This window comes from Tenrec ecaudatus, chromosome 10 (genome assembly GCF_050624435.1).
Source record: "Tenrec ecaudatus isolate mTenEca1 chromosome 10, mTenEca1.hap1, whole genome shotgun sequence".
Lineage (NCBI taxonomy): Eukaryota > Metazoa > Chordata > Mammalia > Afrosoricida > Tenrecidae > Tenrec > Tenrec ecaudatus.
This window is the reverse complement of record NC_134539.1, coordinates 64661982-64680653: the sequence shown is the minus strand read 5'-3', so window position 1 is coordinate 64680653 and position 18672 is coordinate 64661982. Positions and strand designations below refer to the sequence as shown.

At 40.9% G+C, this 18672-nt stretch overlaps 1 protein-coding gene across 1 annotated transcript in view; it reads right to left on the bottom strand.

The window, feature by feature from the left end:
• Positions 1–18672, bottom strand: part of PRUNE2 (prune homolog 2 with BCH domain) — a 308041-nt gene that overhangs the window by 213701 nt on the left and 75668 nt on the right. Inside the window, exons 6-7 of the mRNA XM_075559541.1 lie at positions 11192–11344; positions 1714–1808 (exon numbers count right to left, since the gene is read on the bottom strand). Coding sequence (XP_075415656.1) covers positions 1714–1808; positions 11192–11344 — 248 coding nt within the window. The remainder of the gene's footprint in view (positions 1–1713; positions 1809–11191; positions 11345–18672) is intronic.

Below are 18672 nucleotides of genomic sequence, written 5' to 3'. Positions count from 1 at the left end.
GGAAAAGCTCTTGTTTAGCTGATTAGAGTTTCAACTGTGTATCTTATTCATACACGCAGTGTCCTTCTCCCCTCCACCTGGCAGATCATACAGCATTCCTGGGGAGGTACTTAGCCACCTGATTAATTACTGGACCTCTCTGTAAATTGCTGTCAAGATTAAGACGATCATTTGATCTCTTATTCAGCCTGTAAGCATTTACAGTTTAATGTATCTGACAAAACCATCTGTATAGCCCTATAATATACCAATGAAGGTACATTAAAGCTATAGAAAGTCTACATTAATAGCTTTGTAATAATTTCCTAACTAGAGGCACTTCCCTAAGCAATTATAAGATGTTCTCTGTTAATTTAGAAAAGAATTCTAAACAAGGCATTTAAAACCTAATAAGATGCCGTTAAATTAAGGGAGACAGGGGAGTGGGAAAGAGAGAGAAAACCCTAAGGCTTGAACTAGTAGAAATGATTCTCAGAGCTACTGACCCTTGCAGGATCCACGTCTCCTTTGGATTGCTAGACACAAAGCAGATTTCTAATTGGAGGTGATTATCTAGTCACTACCCCCAAATTGCATGTATTCCTTACATCGATTCACATCAGCACTGAATTATATGGAGTATTTATCAACCTGAAAGTCCATCTAGTCCACAGTTAACTCCGTCTGCCCACTACATGCAGTGAGACTATGGCTGTCAATGGTGAGGCACGATAGCACGAGACCATGTGCTTGTGTGGAATGGTGGCGGTCTGCCTCCCAACACTTAGAGACACCTAGGAGATGATTTATGATGTCAGTCAATGGGGAACAAACTTCCAAAGACACCACAGAGCCAACACACTTGGCTTGCTCGTGGGCTTTCTGGGTTCTGCCGTTCCACTGAAACATGTCCATGCTTAGAGACACAATTGTTATGAGGACAAAAGAATGGCCACAGACAGTTCTGGGAGCCGAAAGACAGATTTCCAAAACCCAGACGTGACCTCCTTACACTTGGCTTGAGAGCAGATGCGTCAGTCAAAGGTGGGGCAAGGCGCTACAACAAGGGAGAAATAGATGTCCTGGCGTTGACACGGCACAGCTCTGCCTTTGTGAAATATACTCCCCACTAGTTAGGTTAACTAAGAGTAAGACACAAGTCACAGAAAAGCCCTAACGTAGGCAAAAAGATAATTTACCAAGGAACCGGGCAAAGACGAGAGTAGCCTGAGCCACTCTTACAACAGATGGGAGAGAGATTCCTTATTGATACTTGTACCGTTGATTACCAAAATGACATGCATCCGAATGACATACAGAGACCACAGGAAACTTACTGCCTCCGTTCTACGGGCAATGAAAGGGTGTGCAGAGGGGAAGAAAGAGTGAATCTTTCATTGTACATATATTATAATTGCTGTAAAACATGTTATATACCCTGTATGCTGTAGATAGGGATTTTATTTTATCTGTTTATCTATTTATTTATTGAGCTGAATGAAATATCACCCAACTTGGGAACATGAGCTTGGTGTTTACACTGATTTAGCATAGTGTTTTCAGCCTAAGTAACAGCCTATATTTCGAGTCAAGTATGTCAAGATGAAGCATTCCCAGAGTACAAGACTGACACCAATTCAAGGACTGAGGCAGGGGCAGGGGAGGGGGAGGGTCCCAGTGACGCGGGTCCCTGTGATAAAACCTATCACTGCTTTTGAAACATCCCGCCCTTACCTCGAGGCTCATATCCACGGTGCTAACGGCGACTTTTATTTCTCCATCAGACAGTTCCTTTAGACCCTTCAGTAGTGTCTGCTCAATATATGAACCTGTGAATGACAGGGAGAAAAATACATTGTAGTTGGGGATTTTTTTTGGTAATCTCTGTGACTAATTTAGAAATCTCCCTGCTAATTTCAACATTTCCCCTCTGACACCCATTTATCTATAATAAGCAGACATCTTAGGGCAAAGATTGCATATAGGAAGCTAAGTAACAACTATTGCTACTAGGAATCCAGGGGATACACCTATGGGTTCGTCACAAGCAAAGCATGTGTTAGCATGTCCCTGTGTGCAGTGCATGGCTACAGATACATTTTCTCAGTAACACACTTTTCTCAGTCTCGTGGTGGTACCTTCAAAAAGAAGGTCCTGTTCAAAACAGTGGCTGCCCAGGGGATCTGTTGGGCCAGCTAAATTCAAGGCAGCGAGATTCGTTTAGATGGTGACTGTATTTGAAGATTTGTTAAGGATCCAAAAAAAAAATCAATCCAGAACATGACAAATACCGGCGAGGCTGCAGAGATTGGAATCCTCGTGTACTGCTGGTGGGTTTATAAATACACCCAGCCTGTGGAAAGTGCTGTGGCATTACCTCAAACAATGAGGAACAGAAATTCCCTAAGCTCCAACCATCCCTCGGAGCGTCTAAAGAAGTAAGAGTCAGAGCAAGAACAAACACATGCGCACCCTGTCCATCACAGCACTGCCCACAACAGCAAGAAGACGGGAAGAGCCTAAACGCTCATCCATAGAAGAATGGGTAAAGAGACCCGGACACAGATACATGACGGAACACTGCATTCCTAAAAAACAGTGATGAAGCCACAAAGTATCTCATGGCATGGAGGGACCTGGAGAACATACTGAGTGGCATTAGTCAGTCACAAAAGGAAAAAGATTATCTGAGATCACAGATACGAGGGAAAAAAAACAAATGAGATAAAGATTTTTGTACCAAATGGACTTGGGAGCTTGTCAAAGGGGGAGGGCAGAGGAGAGAGAATGAAACAATGGGCTAGACAGTTGATAAGTGGTCCCATGGGGGAACTGGACAATGTTGCGCCACAAGAGGGAAAAGGGAAAACAAGGAGCAAGCGAGGGGTAAGCTGATGGGAGGGTTGGTTAGGAGTTTAGATTGTGGAATACAAAGTTCGTGATCTGAAATGTAAGGTCCTACCTAAATGAATAAAACCAGAATTTCAAAAGGGAAATCTTGATAGATTTTCTTGAAAAACACAGCATGATCTCGGAGGCTTTATTAGGGAGAAGTTTTCAAATATTGAAAGCTGTCCTGATGAGAAAACAGCCAGGAGATTGCATCGAGGAATCCCCCCGCAGGACAACACACCTGCTCATGGTTCTAGGGTAGCAAAGATGCCCTGCGAGAATTCCATTCAGAAAACTTACTGTATTCCGCCCTGATATCGTACCTTCAGAGGACTTGTCCCCAAACCCAAAGAAAATGTCAAAGGAGCCCTATCTGAGTCCCTGAGACTGCCCATCCTTTTGATGCCTTGTACATCTATGATTACAAAATCCCTTGAGGACGTGTTAGAGAGGTGGGGACAGGGACTTCCGTTGTGGGCAGCTCTGGATAGAGAATATCACAAGAAACAAGAAGCTTCAGGTTTCAATATTTTGACTTATGCTCGTATGCATCCTCAGTTGGGACTCTGTCTAAAAGTAGAACGAATTGCTCATGGTTCCAAAGAGGACACGTCACCAGCAGGACACTGACAGAGATGTGGGAAGGGTGATGGAAACAAATACGTGATGGGAAAACCTCGAAGAGCAGAAAGGGCCAATGGAAGGAAAGAGGCTCCGAGCTGTGGGACGAAAGGCTGCCAAGAACTCAACACTAAAGTCAGAAGGGAAGAAATGCTCCAACCTCTCTTCCTTCCTTCCACTTTTTCGATGCCCTCTGCACCCCCAACACACCACCTTTCTCTACCCCATCCCAGGGCCAAGGATCCCTGAAGATCAGCCACCCAAAGGCAAGGCCATGGAGGCCCAGAGGAAAGAAGAGCAGCGCGTGGAAGACGGTGGAGGGATAAAGAAAAGCTAGAACACCCGTGCCAGCTACAACAATAATATCACGAAAAGCCAAAGCGCCTTTTCAGGGACATTTAGAGAGCCTCCATGGCCGCAGTACAGTCTTACAACCCATAAGAGAAGTGTCATCAAGGTGGTCACCCTAGCAACAGGCTCTGGCTACAGCAGTGGCTGAATGTGGGCAGGAATAATCCAGAGGGGCTAACCTCTCCAGAACTGCATGTACAACGAGTGTGTGCTTTATTTTATTTATTTATTTTTACTGGGGACTCATACAACACTTATCACAGTCCATCCATCCATCCATTGTGTCAAGCACATTTGTACATCAGTTGCCCTCATCGTTCTCAAAACATTTTCTTTCTACTTGAGCCCTTGGTATCAGCTCCTCATTTTTCTCCCACTCTCCCTCCCTCACGAATGCTTGATAATTTATAAATTATGATTTTGTCATGTCTTACACTGTCTGATGTCTCACTTTACCCGGTCGGTTTACCCTTTCTCCCCCACATTCCCTATCCCCTCCTGGTATTGCTACTCTCATTATTGGTCCTGAGGGGTTTACCTGTCCTGGAATCCCTGTGTTTGCAGCTTTTATTTGTACCAGTGTACATCCTCTGGTCCAGCTGGATTTGTAAGGTAGAATTGGGATCATGATAGTGGGGGAAAGGAAGCATTAAAGAACTAGAGGAAAGTTGTATGTTTCATCATTGCTATACTGCACCCTGACTGTCTTGTCTCCTCCTGGTGACCCTTCTGTAAGGGGATGTCCAGTTGCCTACAGATGGGCTTTGAGTCTCTACTCTGCACTCCCTCTCATTCACAATGATACGATTTTTTGTTCTTTGATGCCTAATATCTGATCCTATCGACAGCTTGTGATCACACAGGCTGGTGTGCTTATTCCATGTGGGCTTTGTTGCTTCTCAGCTAGATGGCTGCTTGTTGATCTTCAAGTCTGTAAGACCCCATATGCTATCTCTCTTGATAATCAGACACCATCAGCTTTCTTCACCACATTTTCTCATGCACCCACTTTGTCTTCAGCAATCATGTTAGAAAGGTGAGAATCATGGAATGCCATTTTAATAGAACAAAGTGTTCCTGCATTGAGGGAGGACTTGAGTAGAAGCCCAATGTCCACGTACTTAGTACTAAAGGTACCTTAGTACTAAACCTATAAATATGTGCACATAGATCTACTTCCCCATCATCATATATAAATATATTTATATATGTACATGACTGTATTTAGACCTCTATAAATGCTCTTTGCCTCCTAGCTCTTTTATCTACTTCCTTTTACTTTCCTCTTGTTTCACTATCATGGTCATTTGGATTTCAGTAATTCTTCTACAAAACAACAAAACCAATGACCAAAAAAAAAAAGGAAAGCCTGTAAATAGTTCAAGGTCTGTTTGTTGGCCTTTAGGAGTGTTTTCTGGTAGAGTCTGATAGGGTGTCACACCCTGGCCCCAAAGTCTATTTTTGGTATTTCCTAGGGACTTCGTTGCTCTGCTACCTTTGCTGTTCTGTTGCATACCCTAAGTGTTTCGCCTCAGTGTGGTGCACAATTCCCACACTGTTCCCCCCCATGTCCCCCACAGCATTATGGGTCAGTGAGAGGCATCATACCTCATAGGGGGCCCTATGGTCCTTTCTGTGCACTGGCTGCTCTCAGTGGGGATATCATCCTCAGGGCTTGGTGGGCCAGGGTGTGCTCCACTCTCTCTTCCTCCCCCTTCCTTTGCTTCTGTGTGCTCTGCTCAGACAGGTCCCTCTCCCTGAGCTGTAGCCTCAGTGCTGTCCTCTGAAGTGGATTCTTCTGTAGGGAAGGGGTGCTGTCCACATAGTTGGGAGTGGGGCCGCCCCCTCAAACAGATGAATGTGCTTTAACAAAACTCTATCACTGAAAACTGGAATAGGAGCTTGACATGACATTCAGCGCTCACCCTGTACTATGATCTCCGATTAGGCCTAATGAAGGAGCGGCAAAATGTCCGTGGGAAAGTCCCATCGCCTTTTCATTTCACTTTCCCGCAGACTTTTGGAAGCTGCTTCCTATCTTTCCCAGATACGTGTTAAGATGTGAGTCAAGTGCTTGTCCTACTAACTTAGATCACCTGTCAATCATAGCCACCTGGGGAAGCAGACAAGTACCACATCATTAGCTGAAAAACTTTAAAGACCACAATCTATCCTACTTCCGCCTAAAATGAGTTATAGAATATGCGCGACATTGAAAGTTTGATCCAGCTTTGAAAATCAGTTACAAAATATTGCCCTTTGTGCAGCTACATATAGGTGTACGTATGTAATGGAAGATATAGTTATGCTCCGCCCAGATTTCTCACCTGGGTGCGCCCCAGCGCAACTCTCACACATTAGCCCCCTGTGTCTCTTTCCGAGGGCTTTCTCTGGCCCCTACCGAATGCTTTCCTGGGCAAAAGTTTGGAGGAGTGTGAGATTTACACGTCCTGGGAAGAGCCCTCAGGAATCCTTGGGTAGCACAAATGGTTAAAAACATGACTATTAAATGAAAAGCCTGGCGATCCGCTTCTAAGAGGTCATATCTACTCATGAATATTCTGTTGATTACACTTCCACTCTAAGACACACGGACTCGACATGAGTTCTAATGGACTTGATGGCAATTGGTTTGGTTTGAGGAGCAGTCATCAATACTTCAATGGGTGCTGGGGAACCCTTGTCAATACTTCAGTGGGTGCTGGGGAGCAGTCGTCAATATAAATTTTGGGGTGCTGGTAAACGTTTTGCAGGCCTCTCTCAAAACACACACACGCTCGCTCTCTCTTTTCCTCTATCTTCAGCACCGGAAGAAATGATAGCTTATTTTCGGTTGAGTTAGGCAAGCTGGTTGGTAAAATGACACTGGTGATCCAGGTTTTCTCTAAGTGGGCCACTGGGCAGTGCCCAGTGTGGAGATCACTACCTAATATTCCTTACCCCTTTTAACAACAATCTGCACAGCAGTGTATTCTAAGCACCTGTAGTAAGGTTTATGCTGTCTATAGGTATAACAATTTTATGGAAATATCTTAATAATTTTATTAAGGCATTTTTAACATTTTTCATTGATATTTAAAAACATCATCTAATTTTGTGTACCTGTTATTCTTTTTTTAAAACACTTTATTAGGTACTCATACAACTTAATACATTTGTCAAATCTGCAATTCCATTCTTGGAAACATTTCTCAAACTCATCTGTTTGGGTAGCTGACAGCACCACCCTCATTTTTTTCTTCACCTCTTCTATGCTGTCAAATTGCTATCCTTTCATATGTGTTTTCATTCGCAGAAACAAAAAGAGGTCACATGGAGTGAGGGCAGGTGATTAAGGTGCGTGGGCCAAGAGAGGCATGCTGATTGTGCCCAAACTGGCGCACTAAACTGGCCGCACGAGCAGATGCATTGTCGTGGTGGAAGAACAAGTCCCTCATCTGCCACAAATCAAGTCTTTTTTGTGTGTATGTGTGTGTCACACACTGTTACACAATCTTTTCAGAACCTCTAAATAGATAACTTGATCAACAGTCTGACCTGGTGGAAAGAACTCCAAACGCATTATCTCCTTCATATTCCATCTGGGTTTGGGGGGTGGGTACCCCACGTATAGCAACTGTCAGTTTCTATGGTGCCAGACTCTCATGGTGGCTGATTTCAAGTTGTGGATGTGATATCAAAATCTGCAAACCAAATTCATTGCTATCCAGTCAATTCTGACTTACAGGGATCCTATACTATAGAGTTGAACAATCACTGTGGGTTTCCGAAGCTGTACATCTGTACATCTTTACAAGAACAGAAAGCCTCATCCCCTCCCCTCCCCCCCCACCTCCCTTGCCCACCCCCCATGGAGTGATTTGAACCACTGACCTTGTGGTTACAGCAGCCTCACATGTAACTCATTATGCCACCAGAACTCCATCTATGGTCTCAAGTAACTCACAAATTCCATGCACATTTAGCTGTTAGATCTTGAAAGCTCAGATGGGTGCTCAGGAGCACTCCTCAGGTGGGATAAGTCGGAGGGGAAATCCTCTACTTTCTGTCTCTGAGGCCACCTCCTGAATTAGCCTTTGCCTAAGTTTCTGTCCCTGGAGGTTTCTCAAACCAAGGTAAGTTAGTGTTTGTCGCTTAAAGACAGATTGTTATCTGGGAATATGTGACGTGGAGAATGCATAGAAGTCTTTCTGTGCCTCGATGCTTTCATCAGAAATTGGGAGTCATGATAGATCCTACCACTTAGTGTTTTCATGAAAACTCAGTGAGCTAATCCATACAAAAGGAGCCCTGGTGGAGTAGTGGGTCATGCATTTGGGCGGTTAACCACAAGACCAGCAATTCGAACCTACCATCTTCTTCCAGAGAAAAATGCCATTTTCTACTTACTCCTAAAAGAATCACAATCTCAGAGACCCACAGGGGCAGTTCTCTTTTGACCTCCAAAGTGGCGATGGCTCAGAATAGATGACATGGCAGAGAAAATCAACGGAAATTTCGAGTAGGAGAACCGGAGAGAGTGAAATCTCTGAGAGCTAGAAGTCGTTAGCACTGCCTTGTTTTCCAGAATCTCGAACATTTCCCACCTTTGATAAGGCGAAGTCTTACTACTTTTCCATCCTCATCTCAATGGAAAATACTGTTTTTCCTTCTCAGACAGTTTCCACCCGACACGGCTTCTGGGTTTTGCAGGTTTTACTGAATATATTAATCACCTGAATGCATTGAGGTGATTTATTACTAAGAGAGTTAATCCAGGAGATTCAATATTTCTCAGTTTCTCAACATTGTTCAAATACCTCTTGGTTAAGCCTAAGGAGCCTTGGTGGTGCAGTGGTTATGAGTTGGGCTGTGACCCACAAGGTCAACAGTTTGAAACTGGCAGCCACTCTGAGGGAGACATATGAGGCTTTCTACTCCCAGAAACATACAGGAGCAGTTCTACCCAACCCTATAGGGTTGCTATGAGTTAGAATTGATAAATGTGAGAAAGAGAGAGTGTGTTTTTAAGCCTAGACTTCCAGAAGAATTTTGTCAGTTTGGCCATCTCCCCCCTACTGTTTCTTTCTAAAACTATTTGATTTATGAAATCGTATTTTACTAGGCCTTGCTCCTGACATTCTCCCAAGATAGAACCCTCTCAGCACACAGGTTTCTTGTAAGGTTGCATTTGGGTGCACCCAGAGACAAAGAGGAAAAGTTCCATAGAGTTGATTCCAACGCAGAAGAACACATGGCCGGCCCCACTAAGAGACACGACAGCCCTCACTGACCCATAGCCCTACAGGGGCAACACTGGAGACACAGTGTGGGAACTCTGCCTGATCTGATCCCACCACACTGGGGCAAAACACTAAGGATGTGCAACAGAACAGCAAGGGGTACAGAGCAACGAAGTCCCCAGGGAATACCAAAAATAGACTTTGGGGTCAGGGCATAGCACCCCATCAGACTGTACTGGAAAACACTCCTAGAGGCCAATAGTCCTTGAGCTAATTACAGGTTTTTATTTGTTGTTGTTGTTTGTCATTGGCTTTTTGTTGTTGTTTTGTTATATATTCTTGCTTTTTTTGCTCTGTCTTGTTTTTGTGCATGTTATTTTTTCCACAGGTCTGTCTAAATAAGATAGGCTGGATGAACAATCTGGAGGAGAACCCAACGGGACTGAAGGTTCCGGGGAGACATGGGAGAGGGGGAGATGGGGAATGGAGGAAAGGAAGTGGTGTTAACAAACCCAGGGACAAGGGAACAACAGTGATCCATATTGGTGGTGAGGAGGGTGTGGGAGGCCTGGTAGGGCTTGACCAAAGGTAATGTAACCGAGAGGAATTACTGAAACATAAATGAAGGTTGAACATGACAGTGGGACAAGAGGAAAGTCAAAGGAAATAGAGGAAAGAGGTAGGAGGCAAAGGGCATTTATAGAGGTCTAAATAAAGGCATGTACATATGCAAATATATTTATATACGAGAATGGGGAAATAGATCTATGTGCATATATTTATAGGTTTAGTATTAAGGTAGCGAATGGACATTGGGCCTCCACTCAAGTACTCCCTCAACACCAGAACACTTTGTTCTATTAAACTGGCGTTCCATTATGCTCACCTTCCCGACACAATCGCTGAAGACAAAGCAGGTGCATAAGCAAATGTGGTGAAGAAAGCTGATGGAGCCCGGCTATCAAAAGATATAGTGTATAGAGTCTTAAAGACTTGAAGGTAAACAAGTGGCCATCTAGCTCAGAAGCAACAAAGCCCACATGGAAGAAGCACACCAGCCTGTGTGATCACAAGGTATTGATGGGATCAAGTATCAAGCATCAAAGAACAAAAGATCATATCATTGTGAATGAGGGGGAGTGTGGAGTGGGAACCCAAACCCATCTGTAGGCAACTGGACATCCCCTTACAGAAAGGTCATGGGGAGGAGACGAGCCAGTCAGGGTGCAGTGTAGCAATGATGAAACATACAACTTTCCTCTAGTTCCTAAATGCTTCCTCCCCCACCACACCCCACTATCATGATCCCAATTCTTCCTTACAAATCTGGATAGACTGAGGATGTACACTGGTACAGATAGGAACTGTAAACACAGGAAATCCAGGATGGATGATCCCGTCAGGACCAATGGTGAGAGTGGTGAGATCAGGAGGGTGGAGGGAGGGTAGGAGGAAAGGGGGAACCGATTACAAGGATCTACATATAACCCCCTCCCTGTGGGACAGACAGCAGAAAAGTTGGTGAAGGGAGACGTCGGACAGTGTAACATATGATAAACTAATAATTTATAAATTATCAATGGTTCATGAGGGAGGGGGTGGGGAGGGAGGGGGAAAATGAGGAGCTGATGCCAAGGGCTTAAGTCGAGAGCAAATGTTTTGAGAATGATGAGGGCAACTTATGTACAAATGTGCTTGACACAACTGATGTATGTATGGATTGTGATAAGAGTTGTATGAGCCCCCAATAAAATGATTTTTTTAAAAAAAAGAGTTGACTCTGTGTGTGTCAAAACTGTGCTGCACGGGGCTTTGAATGGCTTGATTTTTCTAAGGTAGATTTTGTAGACTTTCTTCAAAGGCATCTCTGAATGGTTTTGAGCTACCAAACTTTGGTTAGTAGTGGAATATTTAACTGTTTGCCATAGGCAGGGACTCTATGATGACATTAGATACATAAGTCAGTCACACATCCAATCATGAGGGCCTCATAGAAGAGGCAACAGTACTGGCTGGCTATTTCTGGAAATCTCCCAGACACAGAAGCCAGAGGAAAGATGGTGAAAGCACACACAAGTCCTTTCGATGCCGAATCCCACGGAACAGGCACGTACGTAGTCACTCACCCTCAGCAGTAAGCTGGGTGCCCTGCAGAAGGCTGATGATGTCTTCTCTCGGAGGCAAATTAGGAAATTTCTCCTCCAGAATGGAGAGGATTTCCTCCTGTTTCTCAGAAATCTTCTCTGGCTCCATGGTCATACACTGGAAAAGGATGCTGCCTGAAACGAAGGATGAAGAGCAACCGTTAGAGATTCGCTTGGACCAAGGGCCACAAAAGAATAGGATTCAAGACAGCAGCAACTGGTGGTTGGGCCCTTCGCAAATGGACCATCATGCTTGCAATCGTGGTGCTTCAGAAGACAGAGAATGAAACCCACCTCAATACACAACATACTGGAAAAGCTTGAACTATTCCGGAAATGTATCCTTAATTTGGGGGGAAAGATGGATGCATTAGCCCTGTTATTTCCCTTTAATGTTGTGTTCTTGTCTATAAAGTTTCTTCTCCTAAGTGCCTACCGCTTAGGTCCCTTCAGCGCACACCTTGGTGGAGAATTTATAGATCGATAAATAAATTGGTACCATTGGATTCGAAATGCCTCAGTGTGAGGAGAGGCACACGACTTGTGCCCAGAGGACACAAGTCATTAGACTTTGTGGATTTGCAAGTTATTAGGCTCTTGTTCAAATCACTTGCTTGGAGACTCCCTAAGACTTGGCAACATAGAACTACCATGTATCCTGTATTTTCACTCTCTCTGTTTTTGTGGTATGTGCTGCTCTGGCAGGCATCGTTCCGCCTTACTGAATGAGCATTAGTAAACGTTTTGCCCTGTCTCCAAAACTCATCATTTGCCTAGTGTTCAACCACTTTAGTTTTTAATTGGTGCATGTCTAGGATCCATCTATTAAATCTAAAAAGATATCCTATACATCTGTACTTTCCTTTTCTCAACAAAATTTTAAAGTCCATGCCATTAGCTAAATTAATGATACTATTCATAGAATTACCATATGCCCCATGGAGATTATTTATAATATTCCCTAATAAGATGATGATGTTGTCTCTAAAGTGGGCCAGGGACATGTAGAAACCACAGATATATGAATGGATTTGGGGCTAACAATCATTATCCTTAATCTACACAAAATTCTCCTTATGATGTGGCCCTAATCGATACTTGCCCTCACGAAGTGACCACTGAAGACACGGATGCTGTAGCAAAGTTTGGTGAAGAAAGCAGACGGTGCCCAGCTACCATAAAGAATAGCATCTGGGGCTTTAAAAGTCTTGTCTTAGAACAACAGCCAAATGAGGTGTCAGCTAAGTCCACGCAGAAGAAACACCAGTTTGCGTGATCCGAGAATGGTAAATAATAAAATCCAAGATTGGCAGAGGGAATTGTATTCGAGCTTAAATTGTTAATACCTGCTTTTCAGAAGGGTACAGATGACAGTGAAAGCCCACAATCCATTTGTAGTGCCCTCGAGTGGATTAAGCCTCAGTGAATCCCCTGGGGCAACTGATCAGGGACGTGAGTAGCTAGCCTCAGACAGAATGCCTTGGAAGGTAGATTAATACAAATGTTGCTAGGTCAAAACTAACACCTTATCATGTGTTCTCCCTTTGGACTCATTTTAGATTTGCTCTAGGTTTTATTATTTCTGGCTTTCTTTAGGATTAAGGGTCTGTGTTTTTTTGTTGTTGTTTTGCTGTTATGGTTTTTTTGGGGTTGTTGTTATTATTATTTGTAATATTTCCTTTACATGAAATCTAGGATAGGTAAATCTATGGAGGCAATACCTGGATTAATAGTTGCCTGGGGATGTGACAGGGAAGTTGGAGGGGGAACAGGGAGCTAATAATAATGAGTACAAGAATGAAGGACATATTCTAAAATGGAATGGGCAGTTTCTGATATTCAAATATCTGCAAATTTTATATCAATAAAGCTGTTAAAATGTAAAGAAAAGAATTAGTCTAAGTTGACGATTGTAAAATGATTAGAGATTTTAGAAATGAAGAGCAATAGGAAAGTATGACACAGGCCAATCATGCTCAAAGGTCCTGAGGTAGGAAAGAAATTGGCCAATTAAAAGAATAGAAAAAAATTCAGTAAGACCGACTAGTGTCATTTTAGGAAATAAACATCGAAAAGTTAGTTTGGAAAGGTAGACAAGGGCCGTGGTATCACTCACAGTTTATAAAATTCTAGGACAAATGAGGTGTCACTAATGAGCTCTATGTAGGGAGATAACATGCGAAAGTGTATGTCTCATAAGAATTATTCACGTGGGGGAAGGGAGACATGGGGCAGATCAAGAAATGACAAAATAATAATTTATAAATTATCAAGGGTTCATGAGGGAGAGTGGAGTGGGGAGGGAGGGGGAAAAAAAGAGGACCTGATGCCAGGGGCTTGGGTGGAGAGCAAATGTTTTGAGAATGAAGAGGGCAACAAATGGGGAAATGTGTTTTATACAGTTGATGTATGTATGGATTGTGATAGGAGTTGTATGAGTCCCTAATAAAATGATATTTTTAAATGAGGAGTTGATACCAAGGGCTCAAGTAGAAAGCAAATATTTTGAGAATGATGATGGCAACAAATATACAAATGTACTTGATACATGGATGTATACATAGATTGTGATAAGAGTTGTACGAGCCCCCAATAAAATGATTGGAAAAAAAGAATTATTCACACTGCCATGTGGAGAATAGACTAGAGAAATTTTACTAGGAAGATTACTAAAAGGTGGCTTTAGCTGATAATTAAAGATGAAATATTCATTATGCAAAAAAATCCAATTTATCAATTAAAGATGGAAACAGCCTCCTGAATAGGCCTTGTAGTCTGGCAATTTTTGACATAAAATTCAAGATCCATAAAAATCTACAAAAGCATTAGAATCACCCCATAAAAAGGATCTGAGGAGAAGAAAGAAACTTATGAAAAAACACCTGGAGAGAAAGTCAGTACAGCGAGATGAAGCCAACTTTTAATATTGCTTTTCCCCTCAAGGCACATGCTAATTCAAAAATCTGTATCCAATCCTCTGAGCAGTAGTTGATTTATCAGCCATTTCAAAAGACTACAGAAGCAGAAGGACGCTAGTGGCATAGTGAGTTAGTTACATATTGGCTGCTAACCACACAGTCAGCAGTTCAAAACCACCAGCTTTCTACTCCCACAAATAGTTACAGTCTAGGAAGCCCATAGAGGAAGTTCTGCCCTGTCCTATTGGGTCCCTATGAGTTAGAATCACCTTGATGGTCATGAGATAGAGACAAACATTGGAGCTCGGGGACTTTTACGAAGAAGTCTTGATTAAATAGCTCAGATTTTCAAAGGTGAATGCTGGTGGGCTAATTCCTCAGAACAGGGTTAGAAAACTATTCATATAGGCCAAATTTGGCCTCTGCTGGTTTTAAGAAAGTTTTATTTGAACTCAACTATGTTCATTCATTTGTATACTGCCTAGAATTTTTTTCATGCTATATTGACAGAGATGAGTAGTTGTGACAGAGAACACATGGCCTGCAAAGTGTAAAATATACATTATCTAGTCCTTAATAAGGGGGGGAAATAACTTAATCCCTGCTCTAGGAGAAAGGCCAGCTGTTACCTAAAATGCCAGTGGTTTGAGTCCACTGGCTGCTCTGTGGAAGAGAGATGTAGCATCAGCTTCCATAATGATTACAGCGATGAACACCCTACAGGGCAGTGCTAATCTGTCATAGTGGTGCTGAGTCAGAACCAACTGCACAGCAATAGAAACAGCCTTGGAGTAAAGCAGAAAGAGATGAGACTTCGTGAAGACTGAAACGCTGAGTTGAATAAGTTTGAACACACAGTAGAGATTACATTGATCATCTTATCACCTAAGGATCAAAACTGGGCAAAACAACTTCATCACTCATAGCCTAGATTCTCTACATTTTTTATATAATGCTTAGTGATACACACACACACACAAAAATACCAGGCATAAAGGAAATAACTTTTTTCCATTAGCTTTCATTCAATTGTTGCACAAACATTTTGTAACCCTCTTGAAAGACCCAAACATGGGAAACTCAAGAAGAAACACAACGAACACAGAGTTAGAGACGAAAAAAACATTAGCTAGAGAATACCACAGAGAACTGGAATTTTAAAAACAAATCAAATTAAATTATAAAATTTTAATTTAACACAAAATAACCGAGTTTAAGAAATAAAAAATGTGCTTAACAGGAGATTGAACTCACCAAGGAGAGAAATAGGGCAACAGAAAGCATGTCATAAGAAACTGTCCATACTGAAGTATATAGGGGAAAAAACAATGAAAAGTATAAAAATGAGTATAACAGATAGAGGATCCTATATAAGAGTTCCTCTCAGAAAGGAGAGCAAAAACAGTGATCAAACAAGATGGAAAAGTAGTGGGTAATCCTTTTTCAAAATTAGTGAAAGACATCCTATACATTCAAGAATCACCATGAACCCCAATCTGGAAAAAGCATGAGGACCTTGTTAGCCACATGATAGTAAAACTTAAAATTTTACAATGAGAATATTCAGCAATTGACACATTACTGGGAGAAAACATAATAAAACTGAGAACTATGTTATGAAAGACAGAAGGCAATAGAATTATAATCTTCAAAATACTGATCTAACTGCCAATCTATAATTCCATGTTGAATGAAAATATTTGAGAAATTAAAACACAAAAAGATATTTTTAAGGAAAAAGAGCCTGTCACACACTGAAGGGTTATCAAAAGCATGGGAAACGCTTCCATGTGGGAGCAAAGAAGAGCTTTGGAGAATATTCCATGTACATAAGCATACATGAATGTTAACGGCATAAAATGTTGGGATACTATTATCAAATGTAAAAAGTGTTCTGAGTTTCCTGGAGTTTTTTAGGGAAATAGTAAAATATTAACTTATTTTTTATTTTAATTGCAAGTTTTAATTTTAACTGTATCTAGTACAAAATATTTTGAAAGAATTCATAAGCCAATAGAAAACATGGAAAAACATAAATTACTGATTAGTAAGAGTATAGCTGTAAAAAATGAAGAGAAAAAGAGGAAGCATAAAACAAGTAGAAAACAAATAGTAAATGTATACTCAAATGGAATAGTATTTACATTAAATGGAAAGTAACAAAGGCTTCAATTAAAAGAATAAATCATCTAACTAAATTTTAAAAACAACTATAAGAATATACAGTTTACAAGAGAACATCTGAAATGTAATCATACACGAAGGTCAAAATTAAAGGGACAGAAAAAGACACGTCGTGTATTCAGTAACCGCAAGAAAGTTAAAGTAACATATTAGTACCAGAAAAAGTATAAGAAAAAGGTTAAAAAATTCCCTGAGATTAAAACAATTATACAGTAACAATGACATATAGTTTAAATTCATAAACAATAACTATTTATTATAACTAGTATGAGTATCTGTTATAAATATATAAACTAGTATAAATTTATAAATAATATAGTTTTTAACTCACATAAATCAACAATTGAGATACATGGATAAAGAATAAGGAAAAAAGGCTGTTACTGTTGCAAGGAATTTTTTTCTATGTATATCTTAATTTTATTTATTTGTTTTAATTTATTATTAATTGGGAGTTAATACATATATAATAACATTCATTCATCCAACCACATCAAGCAATGGTACAATTGCTACCACAATTAGTTTCCAAACATTCTTTTTCTTTCTGAACTCCTTGACATCCTCTCCCTAGGATCTCCACACTATCACCACCATGGTAGCCCCTATCCCCCCAGACCCTTATTTTACTTGCCCCTATAGGTTCATCAGTCCTGGGTTTCAAATACTGAAAAATAGAACAGCATAGAACACAACTTCAAGGGTATGACCTCCAATGACAGGACACTTCTGAGATGCACCCTAATGTGAATGAACAAAACTACAGAAAATGTTGAAAACCAGGTCAGGTCCAGTGTGCATCAGAGGGGAGTCAACTGACAAAGCTTTAACTGTTCAAGTCAGATCCATGCCTTTGATCGTCTGTCCTCATCTCTCTCCAGTGCCCTCTGCTTAGTAATTCCTTACCCCCCATCCCTCAGTGTGGATAGTGTGAGTTTACTGGATAGTAGTTCACTGTGGAAAGGAAGTTTTAACACCTTTCGCAGTGACTTAAGGGCAAGCAGACAAAAAGGTCTATACAAAACTATCTGAGCAACATAAACACCACCCTTGACTGAATTAACATATTGAACACCATTACCAATGACAGACTATATTCTTATCTAGTGCAAATAAGACATTTACCAAAGTAGACCATCTGTTGATGCATAAGTCACATCTTAACAAATTTTGAAGGATTATAATTGTAAAGTGTATATAATGAGAATAGTGTAATTTTTTTCAAATGGTTGAAAATCAAACAATGTGCTTCTAAACCATTCTTCATCAAAGAAAATGTCACTATTTAAATTGGAGTATATTTTTATGAAAATATGTCCCTTAAAGGGATGCAGTTAAAGCTGTGCTCTGAGGAAATGCTGTAGCCTTAAAATACATCTGTTGAAAAGAAGGGACTTTAAAATTAATGACCTCTGTCACATAATGAATAGCACATTGGACTTATAGTGAATAAAATTAATGACCTAACTTTCATCTCAAAATCTTAAAAAAACAGAATAGCAAATTAAAGTTTAAAAAGTGGAAGAAAAGATATAATAAAGATAAGAGTAGAGCTTAAGAGTAACATATTATGTTACAAATCAATAAAGATAAAAGTCAATTCCTTAAAAAGACTAATATTAATAACCTTGAAAATGCTCCTGTGGCGTGGGGGTTGGGGGGTCACGGGGGAGAAAAGGAAGGGAGAAGGCATAATTTATAAACTGAAGAATGAAAAGATGGCATAGATATTAATTCTAAGTAGACATTAAAAGATGACACCTTTATTTTAATATATTTTAAAATTCAAGGGGGGGAAATCCACTTAGTCAGAATTAGCAAGTAATGTATTTAAAGTCTGAATGGTTCTATACCTATTTGAGATATAGATGCATTGTTTAAAATCCATAAATTTTTCTTATTTTAAGAAAAAAATAGTGCATTTTAACAAAAATTCTTCTAAATTTAAGAATATAGAACACTTACCAATTTATTTTATTAATCCAGAATAACCTGGATATTAACACCTAAGAAAGATTTACCTTCCTTCATAAACAACTGCTTCCTACATCATGAGACCAGAAAAGCAGGGTAGTGCCTGATTATGACTACTACATGTTTTGATAAAAGCTTGTATAGATAAACAAGCGGCCATCTAGCTCAGAAGCAACAAAGTCCACATGGAAGAACACACCAGCCTGTGTGATCACGTGGTCCCAAAGGGATCAGTTATCAAGCATCAAAGAAAAAAAATCATATCATTGGCTGCACACCTCCATGATATGATCGCCGAAGACAAACGGGTGCATAAGCAAATGTGGCGAAGAAAGCTGATGGTGCCCGGCTATTGAAAGAGATAGTGTCTGGGGTCTTAAAGGCTTG